The following is a 12067-nucleotide window of genomic DNA, read 5'->3' as shown; positions in this document are numbered from 1 at the left end:
GCCTTGGGACAGTTTCTTAACATCTGTGACTTAGGCCCATCTTCCTTAAAATAGGGATGTTAACATCTGGCATATATTAAGATTGTTAGGTTAAAATGCATAGTCGTGCTGTAGAAGTGTTTGTTAAAGAAAATAAAAAATAGACAAGCATCTCATAGGGTGGTGGTATTATTTTGATGTCAAATAGAAAGTCCTATAGGCATTCTGTGGCAGTAATAAACCTCGGTTAGTATTAGCTATTATAAAATAAATGTTAGCTATGTTTCTGATAGTGTAATTATTACCATCATAAAGGTAGTATTAATCTTTCCTGATATCCTAAGTACTATGCTGGGAAATTGAATTTTTTCCTTTGGTATTTTTCAGGACTTAGGGATGGGGTGAGTGGGTTCTGGATGGTCTACCCAGGTACTTTCCATATAGTTGTGATAATTTATTTTCCTTTATAGAAAGCACCTAGAGACATGACCGTTTTCTCTCTGTCCCAATAATCCTTCCAGGGACACACACTGGGCAGGAGTGGGCTTGTTTCCCGAATCCCTTTTGCTTTTCTCTCCTCACCCAGACTCCCAGGAAAAGGTTGTTGGTTTAGGGGCACAGTGAGACCATTTTAGGAGCATAAGCAGGCACAGCACTAACTTTGGAGCTCTTTAGGATATGAGATATTTGTCCAATAACCAATATATATCTCTGTGGAATTGCTGGAAATGCAATTTTCTAAGAAATTTTCACCTTGACTAATGAATTAGTCCTGGATATCATTTAAAAATAACTTCTGCTGTTCTCATCCTTAGTATACAGAAGCAACACATTTACCTAGCATTAGCATTTTGACTTTATAGAGTTGTGCATTCTAGTATCTATATTTATCAAATCTCTATGGATCCCTTGGTTTTGGAGAAAATGGAAAATAAAAAGAACTTGGTTCATCTTGATCTATGTCTTACTTGGAGTTATTTCTGGATTTTATATCCCAGTTATACCTTGGAATTCAGGTAGTCTTGTGAAATTTGACTTTATATTGTGGTAACATATATGTTTCTTATACTCAAGGGTGGACTTTGGAGAATGATTCATGCTGATTTGGATTGGATCTGCCTAGCACTTAAGGACTTAGGTTTAAAAATTTTAGCTATGTAAGCACAGGTGGGAAAGACTCTTCTTCATGGCATTTTGTTTTAAAGACGTAGAGTGTTCGATAAGGGAAGGCCGTATGAGTGCTGTGATACACTCATAACTTCACAGCCCAAATCAAGTGTCTTTTCCTGGATGCAGTGTATTTACTAGGTCAAATGCATGGTGACCAATCAGGGGAAAGATCCGGAAGGAGGAAGACTAGTCCAGGAGGTAGACTAGTCCAGGAGGCCATGTGGTCTAGGCTGGTGACAGGAGTATGAAGCAAGGAGCTGAGCTTGCTTGACCTGAAAAAGATACAATATAAGAAGGATTATCTTTGCTGTTTACAAATATTTGCAGGATGAACAGACTTTTGTAGGTGCCAAGAGAGTTCATTCAAAAAGCATGCTTGGCTGAGATCCAGGGCTAAGGGGAGAAATGCCACTCACAAAATCTGGTGAGTGATTGTATCATCCGTTCAGCTTCCCTCTTCCTCAAACTCCTGAGAAGATCCCAGAACACTTGGGGACTGTCAGGGACAGAGAGCACACTAGACATCCACTTCAGTCACTTCCACTTGGACCCCCTCTGCCTCCGAGCAGCACACAGCTCTTACTTACTCATTCTGGGCATCACATTTCTGCTCCCTCACCGGGACCAGCTGGCCAGGGAGTGCAACACCTGGACACCACTACAGCACTGCTTGAACTGCTGTGCATCTATGAATCGTCTTGGGGATTGTGAAAATGCAGATTCTCATTCAAGTAGTTCTTGGTTGGGTTCTTTCCCATGATCTGAATTTCTACAAATAATGACGATGATGGTCTGTGGACCATACTTTGAGAACCAGGGATTTGTAAATCATGGATCTTTCCTCCAGGCTGCAATCAAATCCCACAGGCCAAATGACTACCTCCTCTAGTTGGCTCTCAGGACTAGACTCACATCTCTATTAGCAGAGGATTACTGCCTGGAAGTGTTGCCTGATTCCCCTCCCCATACTCATGAAACAATTTGAATAAGACACCATGTAGCTATCCAGTGTCCTGTCATCCCTAGGGCCGAGTCAGTAGTTGCCTAATGTATTTAGCCAAATTGTTGGCAATATTTGGGCACTTTTTCAATATGCTCATAATGCTGTCAGAAACTTTACCTCAAGACAAGCATTCCTTTGTTTAACATTAGGGCAGATTATAGCTATGTATTTGTAATTACCCCAAGGAAACCACATACTCCAGATCTTTAAAAGATGGGCTTATAATACACTGAGCACTTGCTTAATGAAGCCATAATCCCAGCAATGATTAAATATGGCTAACTGCCTCCTTTTTTTCTAAATATTATTTGATTCCATCAGGCGCCTTCTAAGTATTTCTAATTTTCTTCAATTGATGTCCTTTCTGGCTCATGTCCCTCTCTACAGCTGTAGCTTATTGGTCACTAAGAGGTTTCTTACGAAGTCTTAATCTTGGTGAGGTCTCAAATATAAAACCATGATGCTTTTCTATACAGGAACTCTGTGGTCATGGGCAAGGTGCTTAATATCTCTGATCATATGTGAACTCATCTGCAAAATAGTATAATATCCATCTTGATGAAATTAATTGAAATAATGTTTTTGGAAGCATTTGGCTCTTTCCTGCACATGGCAGTCGCTCGTGAAATGATAACTTCTCTTGCTTCCTTTCCTTATAGGTCAATTTTTAATATTTTTGTGGGGAGGGACACATTTTATTTCCTTTTCAGTAGTATCAAAGGATTTTAAGTAGGATTATTTTTTAAATCCTTTTTTATCCCATCGTTGTGTGCTCAGTAATAACATGTTAAACGAGACTTGAATTGACCAACTAAGCCCTAAGGTCATCTTGACCTTTTAAGTTCTCTGATTGTTTCGTTCTCCCAATGTTCTAGTCACTTGGGAGAAATTTGGAGAATTTCCATAAAATGATTCTATTAAAGGATTTCTTCCTTTGAAGTCTTGTAAAATATGTGTAATATTTATTATTACTAATAGCGTGTACCTGGGCTCAAGAGCTGGCAGCAATAGATAAGTAACCTCTTCAGTTTATGACCTTGGGCCTGCTTTTGTGTCTAGTGCAAATGAGGTGAGTCAGAGTTTGGTCTCAAATCTGCTTCCCGCACACTGCTCTTTTCGGAATATCCCCATGAGAAATGAACAAGAAATATGCATGTTTCCTGACGTGAGATTTGGGAGTCACGCATAATAGAGACCGAGTTTTATCATATATTCATTTTGATGTTTGTGGGTGAGGCTTTTTGTGTTTTAGATTAAATACAATCTAGCTAGAGGGGTCAGGCCAGCACAGGTGGCTTCCAAGTATAGTTACCTGTCATGGTGAGTGGCTTTTAGGTCTATATGAATGAAATGCTGGGAGATAATCCCGGTTGAGAGTATCTTTACTGCTTGGTCATTGTGCCTCTGAAATGGGCAGCAAATTGGTAGAAAGTGCACATTTTGTCAACTTCGACCCAAGTTTAAATCTGGCTTTGGTATCTATTTCCTGAATCTAGTTTGTTAATACTTAAACATTGATAACAGTCTTTTAGGCTTTGTGGATGATGCGTTAGGCAGCGTATACCAAATGCCTAGTGTGCAATGCTAGACTCTGAGAGGAGGCCCCAGGGTGGTGATGATGATACCACATTGCAGAAGATAGACATAGACCACTAAAGTATCAGCAGGAATGTACCAACATTACCTGCTGCATTTAATGACTAAAGTGAAGACTGCAATGGTGGTGCTAAGAGTTTCTCATAAATCTGGAAAATAGGACAACAATCTGGGGAATGAAAACACTCAGTTGCATGTTTTATTTAATGGTAATTGGAAATGCTGGTCTATATGAATAGCTTCAGCTTTCTCCCGCTTGTTATCTAGTTCTATCAATAGTTGGTCTAGGGAGAACTGAAAAAAAAAACAAAAACAAAAAACACAACAACAGCAACCTACCAACTTTCCCATCTCTCATTCTCAAACTTAATTGCAATCCCCAATATTCAGCATGACTTCTATTTTCCTTTAATTCTTGCCAAAGTAAAAATACCAGTAATAAAATTGAACAAACTATCCCTTGTGCATGGCCTTTATCAAATGATAGAAAGTCTGGACTGTATTTTTTAGTACTTAAGAGCCACTTCCCCAAGCCTTGCTGGCTAGTTTGTGGCTGTTACTCTCAGGGGATCAGTTGATTTCCATTTCAGGGACTCAAAGTATTGCCGGGAGGGGGCTCAGACAATAGAGGAGTTGGGTTGCATGTGGTACACAATTGATTTTGGGTTGTGGCTCTTTGGGTCAAGCTCAGCTAGTTTTAGATTCTTAGAAACCTGGTAATAAATAGTGAGAATGGATGATAGCTCTGATATCCAGAACTCAAATACAACCAACTTTTTTGTTGCTTTATGTACAGCTATTTTGAACTGGAGAGCAGTGGTCTGAGGGATGAGATTCGCTACCACTACATACATAAGGGGAAGCCCAGGACAGAGGCACTTCCCTACCGGATGGCAGATGGAGAGTGGCACAAGGTGGCGCTGTCAGTCAGCGCCTCTCATCTCCTGCTCCACGTTGACTGCAACAGGTATGTCTTTATCTTTGATCTTTTGTGACTCTGCCCTTGAAGTTGAAGCAGAGGGAAGGGGGATAAAATCAAACCCCTCTAAGACTTTCTGGAAAAGGAAAACCAAGGGACCCTAATTGTAATTTAACCTACCGAATGGACCATTAGGCGTGCTGAAATGACCAACCGTAATACGCTAAGAAAACAGTTCGTTAAAGTGAAATAGTAGCTTGTGATTAGGAACAAATGTACAAAAGGTTGATGACAGATTGGGGAATATTAAGTGCACCTCGGTGTGCTCCAGGCACCGGCTGAAATTCCATGGAGCAGTGATCACAGTTAACTGTGATATATTGTTGTTGAGTTCGTTCCACTTGGAAGGGAATAAGCCAGTCTACCTTAGAATGAATCTCAGAAGCCCATGCTACTGGAGCGGCTAATTCTATTTCACTTCATCAAGTGCAGTTTTGCTTAAATAGCTTTTCCAAATGGAAGTTTCTTAAAGAGGCTGTTCTTTGAATCTTTTGGAATTGAGGTTTTCCATTTTCTGCAGAGTGGTGAGTGAGTACTCCCTCTTGCCAGAGGATGGCATATCTGTGGTGGGGGGGATTTCCACAGGAACTTGTGGTTTGGGGAGGAAAGGAAATATTGTCCCCCATATCAGTAGAGTCAGGCTTACTGTTAGTTGAAGAAGGGAGACTATTGGTCTCCATTGGATCGTCTGTGGGTAGACAGCTGGATAATGGTGATCAAGGGGAATGTTTCGATCTCTCCTGAAAATCCTCATGCATAGTGATCTGAGTCCAATTACAGGGAGGTTTTTTTTTTTTTTTTTTTTTTTTTTTTTGGCATTCCAAGCCATGTCCATGCATTGTTGGTTCTCATTAATGATACCATCAAATTTAAAATGACCGTACAGCCACAACACTTGCTCCCTTGGGTCCAGGATAAAGAGCAGGGATTTTGGGGCCAATTTCTCTTCTGGAAACCAACAAGAAAGGGGGATATTCCAAGGTCAGCCAGCTCCATACTACATTTCTGATGAGGAAGATTGGTTGTGCTTGCCACTCCAGCGCTACGGTCTATTTCAGAAGAGGACCTGCAAGGGCACAGGACAGAAACCAGTGTCAGGTTGAAATGAACATTTCTTATCTTGAAGTGAGTCTGGTCCATTTCAGTGTCCTCTATTTAAGGTGCTTTCATAAATTCTCAAGAATTGTGACTTGAAGCAGATGTAATATGTGTCTGAACAGAGTTCTCATGTTAACTACTGTGGTCTTGGGCTGGGCACTGCTGTCTCCACTTCCATCTTCAAGAACTTATTGACTCCTTCAATTCCCTAGAACTAAAGTGGCCTGTGAGTTGGCATCCTTGTTCCCAACTGCTCACCACCTATCTGCTCCTCAGACGAGGGAATAGAAGGGTCCTGTGGGTACTTCTGTACACAGGCCAGAAAGGAGCCCCAGAGCCCTCATCCAGTAATTTCCAGCTGAAAGTCCTGGAGACACAGCTGTTTTCTTGCTAAGCAGTGTTTTTTTTGCTTCATTCTTGTAAAAGTTTTATCTTCTTTTTCATTGGAGCCCCCCATTTATTTGTTGCCATCTGGTTTCTGATAAGCTTCCTTCCCCTCAATCTGAACCAGTGATTTTGAAATGCTGAACCAGTGATTTTTCTTTTTCTTTTGTTTTTCTTTTTCATTGGATATTCTTTGGAGAAGAGGAAAAAGAGGGTAGGGGATATCTCTGTTAATCTTCATGAACTCTGATGTTCATGAAATGCCATTTCAGACACTTGTTAGCTGTGTCAACTTAGGCAAGTTAATTTCTTGGCAGTTCAGTTTTTTTTTTAATTTGTAAAGGGGGAATAATAATACCTAGTTCTAGATGGGAATGTTGAATGAAGTATTCCATGTGATATGCTTAGGGTAGTATTTGGCCTTTGCTCTTCAGGCGTGTGTTAGTTGCTGTTGTTATATACTCTGCACATCTGTGGTGTCCTTGGAGTCTGTCATTTTCACTCACTCTATGTCCTTAGCTGCTTAAGTCTTTTTACCAGGGAAGTAGGAAAAGGATGTGAGAGCTGGAGTCCACAATATGCTTCAGAATCAACCCCGTTTATAAAGAAAGCACTGAAGTTTATCTCTTGAAATTATCAATACTTTGACTCAGGGCATAAAGTGTCCTTTCTGAAAGATCTTGGCAAGGCAACATAAAGTCATTGCCAGTTAATGGTTTCATGGATCCAAACCCAAATGAGCTTATTTTTAGATAGATCAGGGGAAAGGCAGGCTGAGGTCCTGGCCAGTGGAGAGGTAAATTTGTATTTTGGTATAGAAAAAGTCTAGAAACACGGTTCCTGAGCCTGACTACACATAAGAATTACTGGGTAAGCTACTGGATTAGATCCCCTGAGGGTGGACCCTGAAAAATTCCATTTTTTAACAAACTCTTCATGGAGATTGATGCAGACAGCATGGGCCAGCATTTCAAAATCACTGGTTCAGATTGAGGGGAAGGAAGCTCATCAGAAACCAGATGGCAACAAATAAACTGGGGGCTCTGGAATGCCAACTGCTTGAAACAGGGTGACCTAATAAAGAGGAGGAAAAGATTACGGGGTAGTATCAAGCACGTGAAAACATACGTTCTTCCCAAGTTCCTTCCTAGTAAGCATCAACCGATTTTCAGAGCAGAAGATCTGGTCCCTATATAGAGATACACGTTTCTTATCTAGGCCACTCTCATAGTGAATTTCACAAAGGCTGAGTTTTTACTATCTACACTGTGGACTTCATACCACTTTGATATACTTATCCCAGCCCTTTATTTTTTATTTATTTTTTTAAAGATTTATGTATTCATGCATAAAAGAACCAGGGTACACAGGCCAGATGTGTGGGAGGGTGAGAGGATTCACCAGAGACAGAGTGGGGAGCAGAACAGGCAGACTGACTGAAATACACTGCTAAGGGGAGCAGCGGGCAAGACAGGAGAGGTCTGCCGTGCCATGTGGGTATCTCCCCGCCCGGCTGGATCAAACCTGCACTGCAGAGGCTGTGGACAGCTTCACAGTGCTGTGCTGAACCTCCTGCACCACTGAGAGGGCCCCAGTCCTTTTATTTTTACACTTTTGCTGCTTATTTTTCTGAACCTCACTGGATTTCCTCTGGTAAGATGAATGGTACTGAGTGCTGACAGTGGTAGTCACAGTGCTAAGCCCTTTACATAAATTTATATCACACTCAAACTACACTTTTTATTGAGGTATAATTGACACAATTTTATATATTCTTAGGGGTGCAATATAGAGATTCAGTACAGGCATATACTACAAAATGATCACCATCCATCACCACACATAGTTACAAGTTCTATTTCTTGTGATGTGAACTTTTAAGACCTACTTTTTGTAACTTTAAAATACACAATACAGTGTTATTAACTACAGTGATGTTGTACATCACATCCCAGGGAATTACTTTATTCCTGGAGTATTTTTCTCACTTTAAAATGATAAGACTGATGTTATATTATGTCTGCAGTCTACTGGTGTTAAGTGTTAGCACTAGGATTTGGATCCAGGTCTGAACCATGAGTACTAGGCTGTGTCCTTGGCACTGAACTGGGACCCCGAGGGAAAGAAAGAGCCTGATTCAGTTTGAGCAGTTGACTCCTTTTTAGTATTTCCCTCCCACATGTCTTACATCACTAATCCTTGGAGTCACACAGTAAGAGTTGTGAGTTTCCTTTTTTCCTTTTTTAGATTTATTTATATGCATCATGAACTGGAGTGTAGGCCAGAGGTGCATGGGTGGGGGTGGGGTGAGAGGATTCACCAGAGACAGAGTGGGGAACAGAACAGCTGGATCTGCTGAAATACACTGCTGAGGGGAGCAGCAGGCAAGACAGGAGAGGTCTGCTGTGCCATGTGTGTCATCTCCCTGGCTGGGGATCAAACTCATGTCGCAGAGGCTGATGATTGATAGCACTGTGTCTTTAACCCCTGCACTACCAGGGAGGCCTGGGTTGTGAATTATCTTAATGGAACCCACTGCATTGGCATGGGGAAAGGGACCCACATTTCTCAAGTAGCTACTGCAGATCAGATAAAGTGCTGGGTGTAATACTTTTTAGGGATAACCATGTGGGAAAAATTTATTCAACCCATTTTACAGATTAGAGATAGACTCAGAAGATTAGATGACTCAGCCTCAAGCACATAATGTAATAAGCATAGAACCAAAAATTCAGATTGGGATCTATTGCCCAACCTTAGTCTTCCACCCCTCCACATACCCTCTGTGAAGTGCCAATACATGTGCTACTCAGGAAATAGTCACAAACATGTCAGAGTCTGCCCAGGGAAGAGATGCTCTAGAAAGTTCAGGGACCATCACGACATTGAAGTCAGGAGAGATTTCCCAGGCAATTCCAGTACTCTGGAGGCCTGCAGTGTGGCAGGATTTTCCACCTTTTCTCAGGTTAGAATTGAGAAACTGAGCCTGTTCAGACCTAATTACACAAATTGTCACAAGAAAAGCGACTGCTATTTTAGTTGCTAGTTTAACACTTTCTGCTTGCGTCTGAGAATCACACTTCTCTCTCTGCTTCAGCTGTTTAGCTGGGCCTATTTAGAAGCTCCCAAAGTGTGAGGAGCAGATCACCTCGAGCTAGAAACATAAAAGGCGCTATTCAGTTGGGTGGCCAGCCTGATTTTCTCCATTGCCTTGGGTTTTTCTCTAGCTATTTTACATGAATAGTTGCCAAGAAAGTTCACAAAAAAAGCCTGAATTAACCTTCCTCAGAGTTTTTTGCTCTACTCTCAGCTCGCCCGGTGGCCTGTCCCTTTTCCCAAGGCACATAATTGTCAACATATGGGATTCAGTGCTTAAGTGTTTTATTCATCATTACGGGGTTTTCTTCACTTTTTATTTGGTAACTTTTAATTTTCAATCAACCCATCCAATGAATGTAATGAACACACTGTCTCTGTCAGCTTGCAGAGGATGCAGAGCCCTTGACATTAGGAAGTCTATGGCTTATTCATTTTGTCACTTTAATTTTTAAAACCACCACGGTACCACACAGTGATAGCTCCTGGCCCCAGAGAAGCTGTGGACCCGGACTGACGGCCTCTGACCAGATTGATTTGACAACTCATACTAGGAGCTGAGTAGTGGAGAGAACTGGAAATAGTAACTCCCAGCCTCTGGTCTCGAAGTGACAGTGGAGTTGAGCTTCTCAACAACTAAGAGACAGACTTAGAGTGTTTTTCCATTCCCGTGATACATTCATTCTTTGGCCAGCACTTTCCAATATGCAGGAGTCCTTCTTTAAGCCAACCTCCTCTGTACCATGACTGAAAAACCTCGTCTCAAGTGCACTCACACTACTGCAGAGCTCTGAACTCCTACCTAATTTGTTCAGTTTTATACAGGGTGCAGTGCACATGCCCTCATGTGTATGTGTGTGTATGTATATATATATATATATATATATATATATTTAAAGATTTATTTATTTAGGCATACAAGAGCTGGGGTACAGGCCAGAGGTGTGGGGGGGTGAGAGGATTCACCAAAGACAGAGTGGGGAACAGAGCAGGCAGACTGACCGAAGTACACTGCTGAGGGGAGCAGCGGGGCGAGTCAGGAGAGGTCTGTTACGCCATGTGGGTTGCTCCCTGGCTGGCCGGGAATCGAACTCGTGCTACAGTGGCTGTGGTTAGCTTCATAGGTTGTGTCTTAACCCTTGCAATACCAGGGAGGCCCCACATGCCCTCATATATTCACACATGTCTGCAGCCTGATTGTCACCCTGGATGGGAGCAAGTGCAATGAGTGTAGTTTAGACAATAAGCATATTTAGACTTCTAACACATGCTATTTATTCACAGCAGTGTATTATGTTTTTCCATAAAGCTGATATTGAGGAGCATGCAGAATGGAAAATAAACTGAGTGAATAAGTCAGTAATTCAAAGTTTCTGTCTAATATTTCAACATAACTTCAGGTTATGAGCATCTGTTTATATTTCTAGGTTTTTCATAATGAAATATGGTGATAATGGCATTTTTCTTCCAGAGAGGTCCTAAAGTATTTACAAACATCATCTTATTAAACCTCACATTGCTTAAGGTAGTTGTTAAGCCACATGTCTAATGCACTACATTGCTTTTGTACAGATATTTTCCCCACAGTACGCTGAGGGAAATTCAGAGATGATTATTAAGGCCATAGCATCCTGAGCCAAGACTATCACCCCTTTGGTTCCCCATGGAAACATTTTTCAATTCAACAGCAGAAACACAAGTACACAGCTCACCATCAAATTTAACTAATGAAAGTGAGAAACCCTCATATGCCTCATATCCAGCTAACCCAGCAGTTCTAGACTTTCTGTTCAGGAAGCGATGAGGAACAAGTGGGGGAAGGTGGGACATACCCGTGTGTGAATTTAAGTGATGGTACAAGAGATGTCATAGGGAAGTACATGATGAATCACAAGAGGAAGAGAGATCACAAGAGGAAGAGCTCCTGGGCACATAGAATGATCTCTCAACTGCTTACCATCCAAGGTGAAAATGCTTGTCAGTTTCTGCAGCTTTGCAGTTTTGCCAACTATGTGCTTTGATTCTGTACCAGGCACATGAGAATTGGACTTGGAATGAAGTTCATCTTACAAGCTTTACAAAGCCAATAATTTTGCTGGTGAGAGAAGAGGGTGTATGGCTGAGTGATAACAAGTTGGCAATGAAAGTCTGCAGGGAGAGATAGAGCAGGAAGAATGAGAGAAGACAAGAAAGGGAGGGCGGAGCTGTTCTCCAGGCCAACAGACAGACGAGCTTTGTGGCTGTTGCTAGACTGAAATGAATACTGGACTTTGGTCTTGATTTTGCCATTTGTAGAATGTGATTTACATGCAAATATGCAGGAGCTGTGAAATCAAGCTCTGTGTTTTTCTCCCTTCCTCTCCCACCACTTTTTCTCTTTCCCTCCCTTCTTGTGCTCTTTCCTTCATCTCTCCCTTCACCAGGTTCTGTGCTTATATCTATGAAAATTGGACTGCCAGTAACTCTTCTACCATAGGGTTGATGGAGGAAGGTATCCAGAGTATTTTAAAAATTCTCAGTAAATTTCAAACTGCTGTATAAACACACAGCATCATGAAAAGATTTTAAAGTATCATTAGAAATGAATACAGTGTGGTCACTTTTTCACCTATATATAGCATGGTTCAGGATTAGTGTGTGTGGATTCATGGTACAATGCAGGGTTTGCAGTCAGCCAGGTCCCTGAGGTTTTACTGGCCATCAGGTCTTAAGCAAAGTTCAGTGGTCCATCTTTTCATGCAAGGTCAGTAGTAGATCACAGT

The 12067-nt window shown here is 41.5% G+C and overlaps 1 protein-coding gene across 2 annotated transcripts in view; it reads left to right on the top strand.

The window, feature by feature from the left end:
• Positions 1–12067, top strand: part of NELL1 (neural EGFL like 1) — a 738699-nt gene that overhangs the window by 102490 nt on the left and 624142 nt on the right. For both annotated transcript variants that reach the window (XM_054699344.1, XM_054699343.1), the window contains exon 4: positions 4545–4715. In XM_054699344.1, the coding sequence (XP_054555319.1) occupies positions 4545–4715 (171 nt within the window). The remainder of the gene's footprint in view (positions 1–4544; positions 4716–12067) is intronic.

This window comes from Talpa occidentalis, unplaced genomic scaffold (assembly GCF_014898055.3).
Source record: "Talpa occidentalis isolate TD23 unplaced genomic scaffold, MPIMG_talOcc4v2.1 talOcc4.3, whole genome shotgun sequence".
NCBI classification, from domain to species: Eukaryota; Metazoa; Chordata; class Mammalia; order Eulipotyphla; family Talpidae; genus Talpa; species Talpa occidentalis.
Note: the sequence above shows the minus strand (reverse complement) of the source record. Positions and strands in the feature narration are given on the sequence as shown.